A 13,135-nucleotide genomic window follows, 5' to 3' on the forward strand; every position below is an offset into this window, starting at 1 on the left:
TTTGGAGCCTGGTGGAATCTAGAGGAGCAGGGGCCAGCTTCCTGACATCACAGCCTCTGTGGTCCTTTCTCTCCCGCTTGGCTGCTGGAGGTTCCCATTGGCCCTCACTGAGGGGGAGGAGCCTGAAACAAAGCCTCTGATTGGCTGCTTTCATTTAGTCCCTTGTCAATTTCCAGTCCGCTAGGGAGGGGGAGGAGCATAAGACATTTAAAACTCACAGAAATATTTGAATAAGGTAGAGAAGGAAGGAGGGAAAAGGGTGGAAAGAGGGGCAGGGGAGGGGGTCCAGGGAAGAGATTCTCCAATTCTCTGGGATGGTTTATAAAGTCCTGGGGGTGGAGGGCAGGGGACTGGACTGTATGGACTTTTGGGCCACTGGCTGATGTGGAGCGGCTATTACATTCGAGACAAGAGAGATAAAAGGAAATGCTGCACACAAACCTTTTAATGACGCGGTCTTGGTGGAATCTGTTCAGGGCAGGAGACCCCTGGGAGGTGCTTTCCTGAACCACAGCCTGGACCCTTGGGCCGCCATTTCCCCTTTCCCTTCCCGGAGGGGGTGGCTCAGGACCTGTAGGACCCTCACTCCCTTTGGGGCTCTGTGAGGCCCCTTCCCAGTGCTCAGAGTACATTCTCTCGTGCTGTGGCCTGGAGTGGGACCATCTTCTTCCGCTGCTCTTGCTCCTGCTGCCTTGGCTTTCCTCTCCTCCTGGGGGCAGGAGAGCGGTGTCCTGGGTATGCAGCCTCCAGACCAAGGGCTAGGAGCTGGGGCCTTCCCGGGAGTCTCCACTCAGCCGTGCCCAGCTCCCATCTCTCTGCCCCATCTACTGCTCCCTGGAGCCAGGAGCCCCAGGAAGGACTCTAGACCCCCAGCCAATTGGGGAAGTGGACAAAGAGCCCTGGCCTAAACAAGGAGGCCTGGGTTTGAGTCTCGGTGCCACCCCAGCCTGGGCGTGTGACCCGGGGTAAGTCCCTGCTCCCACCTGCTTTCCATGTCCTGCACGGTGTCTGGCAGTGGCTGGCCCAGGGTCTCTGGCAGGAGGGCAGTGACAGCGCTGGCGGCCACGGGCACCGCACCGTAGATGAAGAGAGGCACGGAGGGGTAGAGCTCAGCAGTCATGCCCACCAGTGGGCTCACGATGCTGCCCAAACGGGCCATGGTGCTGCCCATTCCCATGCCTGTCTGCCTGTAGGGCCCAAGGTGGGGTGCTGTCACTCATTGCTCTAGCGTGAATGTTGAGGTGCTGGCTGAATTTGGGGTCAGGGCAGCTCAGGATGAAGCCCCCTGGTCCCTCCTCAATTTTCCCTTTGATTAGCAAACCAATCTGGCATTTGTTTTGGAGATTAAAACAAAACAAAATAACAGGGTGGGAAGGGCTCTGGCCAGAGAATCAGGAGGCTGAAATTTGCCTCTGCCCTTAACTTGCCATGCGACCCGAGGAAGAGTCCCTTTTCCTCTCCGGGCCTCAGTTTCCTGAGCTGTCAAATGAGACAGTTAAGTTAGACCAATCATTCTCAGATCTCCTGGGGGACTTTGAGTTCTAGTTGCCCCAGCCCACACAGTCCTATTGGGTTAGAATCCCCAGGAGAGAGGACCTGGAAGCTGCATGTTAAGACTATGTTAAGAACATTCTCTGAGAGATCAGAGGTTAAAAACTTTGACTTAGGAGACAAACCGCTTGGGTTCAAATCCAAGCTTCCTCACTTACAAGCTGTGTGACGTGGGGCCAAGTCACTCAACCTTCCTGTGGCTCAGTTTTCTCATTGGTAACATGGGCTTGTCATGAGGATTCAATGAGTTGATATTTATAAAAAGTTTAAGAAGATGCCTGGTGCATAGTAAGTGATTTATACTGTTGCTCTTTCCCGTGAAATTCTGTGAGGGCGCAGGACAGCACCCATGACCCTGCTCATTCCCAGCAGCCTAGGGAAGCCTGGCCTTTCTTTGACATCTCATGTGAATTTTTCATCCCATTCTTAAAATAGACATGTGTTTCTTTTTTCTCAATGCAAAAATGCCTTCCCCCAATTTTGGCTCTCAAAAAGCAGTGCTGTGTTTATCCATACAGCTACCAAGCACCAGCATTATTAAATGTGGCTCTTGTGATAAGAAATGACTTTCCTGTTTGGTCTTTGGTTTCAGACGTACCACTCGGTTTATAGATGAAATTTAGATTTGGTGGCAGCTTCTAACTTGGGCTTTGGAGGTCAAGGTGGGGTGGGGGAAGGGGAACTTTGATGAATTGCCTCTGAGATGTGTTTTCTCGGCTCTCAACCCTGCCCCAGATGGTGGCTCCTTTTGCGATCTTTTCCTTGGATCAGGTAAGGGCTTAGTGGGCAGGTGCATCTGTGTTAGCCACAAAGTGTATACTGAGCAGCTGATACACACCTTGCACGGATGGGTGCTGGGAGGGGGCCTTGGGCTATGGCACACTGGGTGTTGCTCTGGGGTCTGACCTCTGTGTGTGGGGGGGATGTCTTGTCCCAAGACCCCTCCCACTAGGCTCCACTCACCGGATCACTGTGGGGTACAGCTCCCCAGTATAGAGGAAGATGCAGTTGAAGGAGGCAGCCAGGCAACCTTTCCCCAGCACAGCAAGAGAGGTTCGGACAATGGACTGATCTAGAGAAAGAAAGGAGGGGATCAGTGGGAGCTCGGGAGTGGGGGCTGAGAATCTGGGGATAGGGCTGAGGGTGAAGGACCAAGGTACTCGTGGGTGCTCACCCTGGGGTACCACCCCGTTGACCAGGATGCAGATGCCTGCCAGCAGTAGTGAGGCCATCTGGGCAGGCCGGCGACCCAGAGAGTTGATGACAAGGAAGCCCACAAGCTTGGCAGGCAGGTCCACAGCACCAAAAATCACCTGGATTAGGTAGATGCTGACCCCAAAGCCCTGCAGGTCCATGACCAGCCCGTAGTAGGCAAAACTAGTGGCAAACCTAGTGGGGGAGGGATGAAGGATATGGAGTCGGTTAGGAAGGCTTAAAGGGGGGGCTGCTCATTCAAAATAGGGGTGAGCTACACTATGACCCTGCTTCAGAAGCTGGAATCTGCCTTGGCTAATCTTTCTTCAGACATTTAGTATGCATTTAGTCTAAGTGTGGGGTCCTCCAATACCCCAAATTTCCCAATCTTCTGATAACTAGGATCCCCAGTGTATTAGGGGATTTTCACTTAGTTGTCATGTAAGATTTATATAGGTTTAATCTTTATCTTATCTGTTGATACTTTAGCTTATCTATTGATACTGGGCTGAGGGCAGGTGGATTTTCAAGCCGCATCTTTAGGGTCAAGGTGTTAGGAAAGGCCAGGCTTTGCAGACCTGTGCATGGTTCTGGGATGGTTGTGCTTCTTAACATGTCAGGAGCCCACAAAATGAAGCTCAGGTTATCGGATAAGACCCACAACCTGAGTAAATGCCAAATTGGAACGAAAAAATTCACTGGTAGAATTGTTGACCATGCTTCACCTAACTGTCATGGGGTTACTCTGGTGATGGGCTCAGGAGGGGAGCATCTCAGAAGGGTAATGGGGAATGTTGCAACCGGAAAGGACATTTTTGGCTGATACCAGCCTTGGCCAACGTGTACTTCTGGAGATGAGTTTTAGGCATCTTATTGCCCGTGCTTGTGTTTCTGGCAGGCCCTGCAAGGCCAGTAAAGTCTCCAAATGTTTTGCAAGCTGGACTGGTCTCTGCTTTCAAGATGTAATTCTGTTGACTCTGGGGCTCACCAATCCTGATGAGGTGTTTTCATATTGGAACAGAGTTAATAAAAGGAGAAGAAGATAGAGAGATTGGTGCCCAGTGTGGGGACTGGAAGCAAACTGAGGGGAGGTCATCTGGTTCTTCAAGACTGTCCCTGGTGGAGGATTACTGCCTCTCATGGGAGGTCTGCTGACTTTTCCTCCCTTTGTTCTGGCTTCCTCCACCCATTGCATCCACTCTCTCCCTAGCCAGCCTTTTGTCTCTTGGTCTGTCTGTGTCTCTATGGCTCCGTCTGTCTGGGCCTACCACAGCGTGGAGAGGCAGAAGAAGAGGTGGCGAAGGGCGGGGCAGCGCAGCAACTCCAAGGCGGAAACCTGGCCTTTGCCCATGGTCAGCTCCTTCTGCAGACTGGCCCGGAGCACCTGCCAGGATGGGCAGGGCTCAGGGCCTGGACTCCTCCAGAAGCTCCTCCCAGCCTAACCCCTTACTCAGGGAAGCCCTCTGAGACCTGGGCTCAGGGTTTGAGGGTAGAATCCTTGTGGGGTGTCGTGGGAGGTCTTGGGGTGGGTCTCACCTCCATACTTAGCTTGGTCCCCTCTTCCCGCTTCCCATTGATCCAGGCCACTCTCTGCAGGGCCCTCAGGGTGAGATCTAGCCTCCCAGAGGAAGAGTACCAGCGGGCCGACTCGATGAAGAACCTGGGAGCGGGGGTGGGTGGGGGGGTGGGGGGTAGGTGTCAACATGGCTTCAGTTCCAGTAGGCTGGGCTGGGGGCAGGGGGTGGGCTTCCCAGGGGACTGCAGTGGGATTTCATTTCAGGCTGGGAACCCAGGCGTTTTGCCAGATCCATCTCTCTGGGACCACAAAGCAGCATCCAGCTTGGTGATGACCCACTCCCCAACCCAGGCGCGCAGCGTTGAGGTGTTGGGTAAAGGCAGCAGCGCAGGCAGGGTGGAGAGCCAGCGGCGGGGGGAGCTGGAGAGCAGGATCCCCGGGGCGGGGGGCAGATCCTTCCTCCCAGTCTCAGTTCTCCCGTCTGTCACACGGAGGCACTGGCCTGGGTCTGACCTTCGGGCCTTGACCTTCTCTGATTCTGTGTGGTGGAGTGTGCAGTGGGATTTGGGGCATGTCTTGTCCCTTGCAGCCCTCTGGGCAGCCCTCGGGCACCCCTGCCCACCCTGGGCCCCACACACCAGGAGTAGATGAAGAAGGCGAAAAAAGGCACGGAGACCAGGAGCTGCAGGTGGCGCCAGTGGGGCACAGCCAAGGCCACCCCGGCCAGGAGAAACTGGCCCAGGCTGTAGACATAGCCAGTCAGGGTGCCCACACAAGCCCGCGTGTGGATGGGCATCCACTCCACATCTGGAAAGAGGGTGAGAACAGAGGGGTGCCGCTGACTGGGCTGCCTGGCGGGTGGAGACCCCTGGGCCAGGCAAAGACCCCTCTCTCCACCCAAACTTTGATCTGTCCTGGGGCTCAGTGGAAGACACATCAAATGAAGATGGGTGCCATGATGGGGGAAGTAGGGGACTTTTGGTGGAGGAAGGAATGGGAAGATGGGTTTGGAATCCCTAGAAATTGTCCCTTCCACTCTCCCGCTGTGTCTTGCTGCTCCCCAGCCTACTGTCCTGGCCGGGGCCCCCTTTCCCTTCAAAGTGTCTCTGACCACTCAGTGGTGGCTTCCCTCAGCCTGGGCCAATTCAGTGGCCAGAGCAGCTTGGAAGAGACAGTGGTTTTCCTCCATCCAGTAGAGTCAAGGTGGGAGTGGGACCACCTTTCGCTGTGGTCTGAAGAGGCCCAGCTTTGTTCCTTGTGGGCTCCTAATTCGGCTGCTGGGGCAATGACTTGGACACGTAGACTGGGTTTTGGGGCTGAATTCTCTAGGTGTCTTGCCCTGGCCCTGGCCCCATACAGTTCATTTCTGTAGTCCAGAGAACCCCCAATCCATAGATTCCCTTCTGGGCTTGAGGGATGACCTTGGGTAGATTTTTGCCCTTGTCCCCAGTCTCAGGTTCCTCCTTTGAGAACCAGGGAGAAGGGGGTGATTTATCAGAGGATGCCCATTGATGGTTCATGGACAGACCATGCTCAGGCCATAAATGTGTTTGGTGTACATGATGCTGGCTTGCCCTATGTTAAAAATATTAGAATTAATTTCCAACATTACAAAACTGGGGTATTTTACATTAATAAAGAGGAGGCGGTAAGATCTGACAGCCCTGACCCTTCTGGCTGGAACAGCTGAGTGACTGTGGCCCCTCTGGATGGGGCTGTGACCCTCCTTTGTCTACAGTCCTCACCATTCCCTAATGCCTCTTGTACCCAGTCGGCTTCAGTCATTTATGGGAACTGCCTGGCCCTTAAAATGGAGTTTGCAGTCGTGTCTAAATGAGGGGTGAGGATGGTATGAGTCTGGGAGAAAAGCTGTTATGTTGGCCCCCCAAAAGTGGGCAGGCAGGACTCGGGAGGGATTGGCTGGGAGAGGCAGCCGAAAAGGGGCTGCTGGGTTGGGGGGTCAGAGAGGAGTGGGTAGGGATCTGCCCTGCCCTCCTGGCATCCCTCACTCAGTGTCATGCAGTTGAGGGAGATGCCAGCCAGCGACATGCCGGAGAGGAGCCGGAAGGCACAGTAGACGGGGAAGTTGGGAGCGAAGGCAGCACAGGTTCCTGACACAGCTGTCTGCAGGTAGTTCAAGATCAGCAACTTGCGGCGGCCCAGCCTGTGGGGGGAGGGGAGAACAGCAGCAGGGATCCTGAGGGCTGACTGTGCCAGGCCAGGTACGGAGAGGAGTGCCTGCCCTGGGGGAGGCTCTGGGCTGGTGGTCTTTTGAGGACCTGTGCCATGTCCTGAGGCTGGCCCTGTAGGTCCTCAGACCAGCCCCAGGTGGTCAGGCCAACTTCCCACCTGGTTCCCATGAACCCAGCTGAGGCTCAGGCCCAGCCCGGCCGGGTGGCTCTATGCAGGACTGACCTGTCTGCCAGGTAGCCGAACACCATGGCTCCGAGAAGCACCCCAACCATGTACAAGGACTGCGCCAGTTGGCGTAAGGCCCTGTTAGAACACACGAGGTCCCACTGTGGGGAGAGGAGGCAAGGGTCAGGCGGAGATGAGCCTGGGCCGCCGGGCTCCCCTTCCCCTCCCTTGGGCTGGCCCTCTGAGGCCTATGTCACCCTCTTCCCCTGACATTTCCCTTTGCTGTTTGCTTCCCCGGTCCCGGTCGCTGAGAGACTTTTCTTGACTCTGACGTTCCCCTTTTCTGTAAAGGCCCCCATCTTGAACCCCTTTCTTCATCTTCCCATCTTGGCCTCTGGAGAATCTGAGACAGTCTGTGTGCATGTGCATGTGTGTGTGTATGCCTCTGTCTGTCTGTCTGTCTCAGAGGGGAAGGCAAGTCTGATTGGCCTCTGGAGCAGGGGGCCCAGGTATCCTCACCTCAGTCACGATGGTGGAAGGGAAGGTGCTGTTGTCATAGATCCAGCCATTGGTGCAGGGCTCTGTGGCCCCCGTGCCGTTGGCCCCTGTGCCGTTGGGAGAAGGCGGTCCCTGTTGGGGGATGGTGAAGAGGAAGCAGGACTCCGGCTGCCCCTGCCTGTCCCGGGGCAGCCAGGCCTCCAGCTCCCCGTCCTTGCTGAGGTTGGTGTCGGCAGGCGGGCGGCAGTGGTGGGTGGGGATGGCAGCAGTGAAGTTCTGCAGGGTGTTGTGGGAGGCCATCAGGAGCAGGGGGAGGACCACCAGAGTGACCTGGATCTGCTGGAAGCGGCCGACACCCCCCACCTGCTGCAGGAGGTCGTTGAAGGCCATGGGGCCAGGCCCGGCCAAGCGGCTGGGGGCTGAGGACTTCTGTCTGTGAGTCCGTGTGCCTGCTGTCCTTAGCTAGAGGAGAGAAGCCGCTGTTGCTTCTGCAGCTGACTGTTCCTAGAGCTGACTCGGAGCTGGCTCTGTGGGGGGACAGGAGCCTGGCTAGCTGCCCCTCCTTCCTTTGCTCTCTCCGTCTTCTGTCCCTCCCTTTCCCTTGAGCCTCCCCTCACTTGGGGGTGGGGTACTCAGCTTTCAGGGTCTGTGGTAGCCCTGACCCCTCCATGGGCAGGATTTAATCCTTGGCCTGGAGGGAATGAGTTAAAGTGTGACTTGGTATCAGAAGGATTAACCCTCTGAGTATCCTTGTGTCAGTGGAAATTCTCCAAGTGGGTATAAAGGGCAGGAGAGTGGACTGGAGTGGGGGTGGTGAGACGGGATGTACTAGGAGGGCGTGTCTGGGCACCTGGGGGCCAGAGGGGGCCGGTGGGACCTCACTGTCTTCCTTTTAGTGAGAAGACAGGTCTCCGGGAAGTGTGGTGGCCTCTTAAGGGACTTCTGTCCTTTTTAGTGGATAGGATCCAAGCAGTCTGTCTTTGGGAGGGGTTGCCAGAGAAAATACAGAACTCCCAGTAACAGATCAACAAATACATTTTATTGTAGTGTAAGTATATCTCTAATGTTACATGGGACATACTTACACTAAAAAATTATTCATTGATCTGAAATTGAGATTTAACTGGGCATCCTGTATTCTTATTTGCTAAAATTGGCAGCCCTAGTCTCTGGTCTCCTGGGGACAACTCAGATCTTATGGGACCACAGCTTTGTTCAGTCGGAAGAAACTAAAGAGGCCAGAGGCTACTTTTGAAGGACTGGGACTTAAGACCAACATCATACGTGATGTAGATCGATTCTTGCAGTGTCTCAGCTTTTACCTTCTGGCTTATTCTGATTCAAAATTTTCCCTTTGTCTTGTCTCTGTCCATAATTTTTTTTTGTTTTTGTTTTCATTGTTTCAGTTGAGCATGAACTTATTTTATTTGTAGCCACAACTCTAAGATAATCACTTGATTTCCTCTAACGGTTTGGCTTCTGAGCCCTGATCCCTCAAGATCAGGACTGTGCTGAGTTTTGATTGGATGGGCTTCTATGAGCTCTGATTGGTTGGATCATGGGTTGGGAATGTCAATAGAGTGAGTTGTAACTTCTTGCTTTTATTGAATTTAAATTTTTTTTTTTTTTTTTTTTTTTTTATCTAGGCTCCACACCCAGTGCAGAGCCCAGTGTGGGGCTTGAACTCACGGCCCTGAGATCAAGACCTGAGCTGAAATCAAGATGCTCCACTGACTGAGCCACCCAGACACCCCAACAACTTCTTGCTTTTAATTTGCATAGTGCATAGTATATAAAACATGGACTCAGGAGTCGGTTTACTTGGATCTAAATCCTCATTCCACATTTGCTGGTTGTGTAGTGAATGCAAATTGCCAAAATCCTATATTTCTTGGTATTCTTGTTTGTAAGGTGGGCATAATAGTCGTGTCTGCCTCGTTGGGTTTATTGAGGGTTAAATGAGTGAATCCTTTAAGTAAAGATCTTAAAGTAGCCACTGCCCTAGAGCTCAGTGAGTATGAGCTGTTCTTATTATTTGTTCCTGGTAAAAAGGTGAGACTATCAAATGGATTTTAGAGAGAAAATAGGCCTAAGCACATCTTACCCTAAGAACAGTGGTTCTCTACTGGAGGTGATTCCCCCCAACTCCTTCCACTCTCCAGGAGACATTTGGTAATGTCTGGAGACATTTTTGGTTGGATTTAGATTCGAGTAAACGGACTCCAGAGTCCATGTTTTATATACTATGCACGGTAAAAATTAAAAGCAAGAAGCTGTTGGGGTGCCTGTGTGGCTCAGTCGATGAAATATCTTGATTTCAGTTCAGGTTTTGATCTCAGGGTTGTGAGTTCAAGCCCCGCACTGAGCTCTGCATTGGATGTGGAACTTACTTAAAAAAAAAAAATCAATAAAAGCAAGAAGTTGCAACATGCTCTATTGGCATTCCCAACCCATGATCCAGCCAATCAGATCTCATCAGATCACTGGGGTGGTTAGCAATCCTGGCGTGCAGTGGGTAGAGTCCAGGGATGCTGCTGAACATCCTACAATGCACAGGACAGCCTCCCATAATCAAGAATTTTCTGGACCCCAAATGTCATTAGTGCTAAGTTTGGGAAACTCTATCCTAAGAGATGTCTCAGACTTATTTTGAATAGTGATCAATCCCATACCCACTTGGCCAAGGATATTCCAGGCATACAGATGACTCCTACCAGAATATTTCTAAGAATGCCCATGCTCTTATTGGAGTAGGGAAAATGTTTGCACGTTCTGCTGGAGTACAGCAGAGTAGCCTGGACTCTGAAGCATGGTGGCCCTTTCCTTTCCCAGGCATACCTAGCCAGTTTTATCACTGGAGGATTCAAATCAGGACCCCAACCTTTCTGGGTACAGGCCAACATTCTTCTCTACCATGTTCTAACTCGATTGTTGGTTTGAGGTTTCATGCCAGGCTATTCTTTGTGGTGTGTTTCCATTTGGGGTCTCTGGCTGTCCCTCCCTGTTACCTGCCTTGTATTGACTGTCCATCCACCTCACTTCATCAGATACTTTGGCATATATCTAAACAGCATGGATGGTTAGGGTTCTGGAGTTTTATGGGAGGTAGCCAGGCCCCGTATGAATTAGCTGATGCAAAGGGCCATGAAGGGAGGGGGAATTTCTCAGTTCTTCCAGGCATAAATCTCCAAGTCATATTGTTGAGGGGAAGCAGTTGTATTCCCAACGTCTCCTGTGAGGACTTAAGATGCCCTGCTATTGTTGTGCAGTTTACACAAACTACACTTTTGTATTAAGTTGGGAGGGTGTTTACTGTCTGTTGAGGTGCTGGGATACATGAAGTCTTAGACTGCTTCAGATCTATTCTGTCTAACTTCAAAGCCAGATTGTTTCCTGCTGATTTAGAGGTGTGCACTGCCCAGCTAAAGAGGCCTTAGGGCTCATCCAGTCTCATTATGTACAGAAGAGAATAGGGAGGCTCAGAGAGGGATGTAACTCAGCCCAGCTCCCCCCCACCCCCACCCCCTGAATGTTGGTTCTGGGCTGGGACCCAGTGGGTGTCCAGATGCCTGACAACATTCTCCAGGCCAAGGTATATAAGAGCCTTGTGGCCTGGGGATGTGAGGACAGCTGGACAAACAGCTGGGGCCTCTGGGGCCAATCTCCTGCCAGGACTTGGTGCCCTCGTGGGGGCGTGGGAGGAGTGTTGAGGGCAGTGGGGGAGATGGTCTCTACAAGCACCCTCCCTTTCTGAGCATGTGCCCAGCTTTGCCTTTGAGAAGAGCCCCCTCCCTAGTGCCTGACTAGCTCCAAGCCAGGCTGAGCCTGGAAAAGTTTCAACTGGAGGCTCCAGGGACTAAATTGTGGTTGGCTCCTGGGATCATCTGGCTAGTAAGGATACTTCCCACCAGCCTCCCAGCTCATGGAGGGTTTCTGGATGGAAATGCTACCATAGCGAATGATTGGCAGAATGAGAACTATCCCTTAGGGACATTCTGGGTCATTAAATACTCAGAGTTGGACTCCCTGGACTGACTGGAATGTGGACTTCAGTTCTGGCCATGTTCACCAAGAAGGGGTCAAATCCGGGACTTCTGATTGGCCAAGAGCCACAGAACCACATACAATCAAAGACGAATGCTGTCATTCACATGAAAACTTCTCATGGTACAGATAAGGAGACCAAGGCCCAGAGTAGGCAATGGATTTGTCCTTGATCACACAGCAAGCCCATCTAGAACTCGGCTCTCTTGATTCCCAACTTAGATGTGTTATTAGGGTACAATGCACACCAGATTCTGAAGACTTATGATGAATTAAAGGCTGTAAAATATCTTTATTGATAATCTTTATGTTGATTACATGTTGAAATGGTAATATATGGATATTTTGGGTTAAATAAATTATTTTCATATGTACATACTTAAAATTAATTTTACCTCTTTTTAAGAACTAGCTACTAGGAATTTTAAATTATATAAGTGGTTTGGTTCCACTGGACAGTGCTGGTAAAGAATATTTGAGGAAGGGGTCTTAGGAAGGAACTCTGGGGAAGGTCAGTGTTCAGGAGATGATACAGGGAGAAGAGCTGCTTTTGGAATTGTTTGGTTTGGAAACTCTTGAGTTTAGCTTAAACAAAACAAAAGCTATTCAGAGAATTCAGGATATTTTCTTGAGCTCAGGGTCAGAAAATATATCCAGGGCTGAGGAGGACCTGGAATCCATTAAGAATCAATGTGAATAGTCTCACTGAGTCTTTTTGTCTGGGCCCCTGTGTCTTTGGTTCTTCCTTTCTCTGTGCCCTTTGCTTTGTTCTTTCTCTGCAACCGGCTTTCTCTGACCCACCGGCATCGGGGCCAGCCCACCCTCATGCTAACTTGCCTTCCCAGGACAAGGGCCAAGGCATGGACTAGAACCTCTGTGACTCAGATTCCCAGCCCAGGAGGGAATACATGATGAACAAAACTTGGATCAGGAGGGCCTCTGGTCCAGTCAGTCATGACCAGACCTAGAGGTCATGTAACTGTTCAGTTGGCAGGTTCTGGGGATGTTGACCTTTGAGGAAGGGGTGGGGGCAGGACAGGCAAAGCTGAGTTTTGTAGCATTTACAGGAAACCCTCCAGGAGATGCTGAAAGAGCAACTGCTGTATGGGAGGGAGCTTCATGCCCCTGGCATCTCAGAAACCGGGAAAGGGGGCGAGGCCAGTAGGACCAAAGTCAGCTGAGAGGCCAAGTAACACAAATTGAAAACGACCTGTGGGTTCAGCACTGGGGGTGCTGAGCGCTGTATGTGACAGCTCTCTTGGGGAAGAGGGGAGAGCCAGAGTGCTGTTTGAAGATGTATGAGGTTAGAAGGTACAAGCCAGGGAGGCACCCAGCTCCTTTATAAAGTTTAGTTGCAAAGGGGAGAAATTTCGAGACAGTGTGGCCCCTGCTGGGAGATATGACTCCAAGGGGAACTGGTTGGTTTGGTTGGTTTTCGTTAAGATAGGAGAGACGAGAGCTTATCTGACTGGTAATGAGAAATGAGCCAGGAGAGAGCAAATGGGTGGAGGAGACCTGAGGGGGAAGACATCCGAAGGCTGCTTTCCGGAGGGGCTGGATGCAGAGCCCCAGTGGGAGGATGGACTTTCTGCTGGGATTGAAGGGAAATCGGGGCACATGGGGTGACATTGGTGGCCTTCGGCTATGGCTGTGGTTTTCTCACTTAAATAGGACACAGAGCTGTCTGGTGGCACGGGCCTGGGACGTCATTGGAGACCTGGGGCAAGCAGGTGGATCAGATTGGGACTGGAGCAGCGCAGGCTTCCGTCTGCAGCAGCTCTGGGCTTGTCTCATCCTCTGCTCATGCGCATGCTGGGACACATACGTGCACACACAGCATCGTGCACACAGGGTATTTCCAAGCACCGGACTTGCTATGGACTATTGCGTCCTCACCCAATTTGTATGTTGATGCTCTAACTTCCAGTGTGATGGCAATTGGAGGTGGGGCCTTTGGAAGGTAACTGGGGATAG

At 52.1% G+C, this 13,135-nt stretch overlaps 1 protein-coding gene across 1 annotated transcript; it reads right to left on the reverse strand.

The window, feature by feature from the left end:
• Positions 1-427: 427 nt before the first annotated feature.
• On the reverse strand, positions 428-7,749 carry LOC113914612 (solute carrier family 22 member 6). Its single transcript, XM_027580005.1, has 10 exons — positions 7,139-7,749; positions 6,677-6,780; positions 6,271-6,425; positions 4,900-5,068; positions 4,282-4,405; positions 4,014-4,129; positions 2,726-2,940; positions 2,515-2,623; positions 984-1,187; positions 428-709 (listed from the first exon to the last, which is right to left on the reverse strand). The coding sequence occupies exons 1-10, from the start codon at positions 7,505-7,507 to the stop codon at positions 622-624; spliced, it is 1,653 nt and encodes a 550-aa protein (XP_027435806.1). The 5' UTR covers positions 7,508-7,749; the 3' UTR covers positions 428-621.
• Between the last annotated feature and the right edge of the window lie 5,386 nt (positions 7,750-13,135).

Source organism: Zalophus californianus, chromosome 11 (genome assembly GCF_009762305.2).
Source record: "Zalophus californianus isolate mZalCal1 chromosome 11, mZalCal1.pri.v2, whole genome shotgun sequence".
Lineage (NCBI taxonomy): Eukaryota > Metazoa > Chordata > Mammalia > Carnivora > Otariidae > Zalophus > Zalophus californianus.

Excerpts from the sequence above, each read along its gene's own strand:
- LOC113914612 (XM_027580005.1), bottom strand. The coding sequence starts at position 7,507 with ATGGCCTTCAACGACCTCCTGCAGCAGGTGGGGGGTGTCGGCCGCTTC. Across the intron at positions 1,188-2,514 it reads CTGTACCCCACAGTGATCCG|GCAGACAGGCATGGGAATGG; the intron begins GTGAGTGGAGCC and ends TGGGCCCTACAG. Across the intron at positions 710-983 it reads GTGCAGGACATGGAAAGCAG|GAGGAGAGGAAAGCCAAGGC; the intron begins GTGGGAGCAGGG and ends TCCTGCCCCCAG.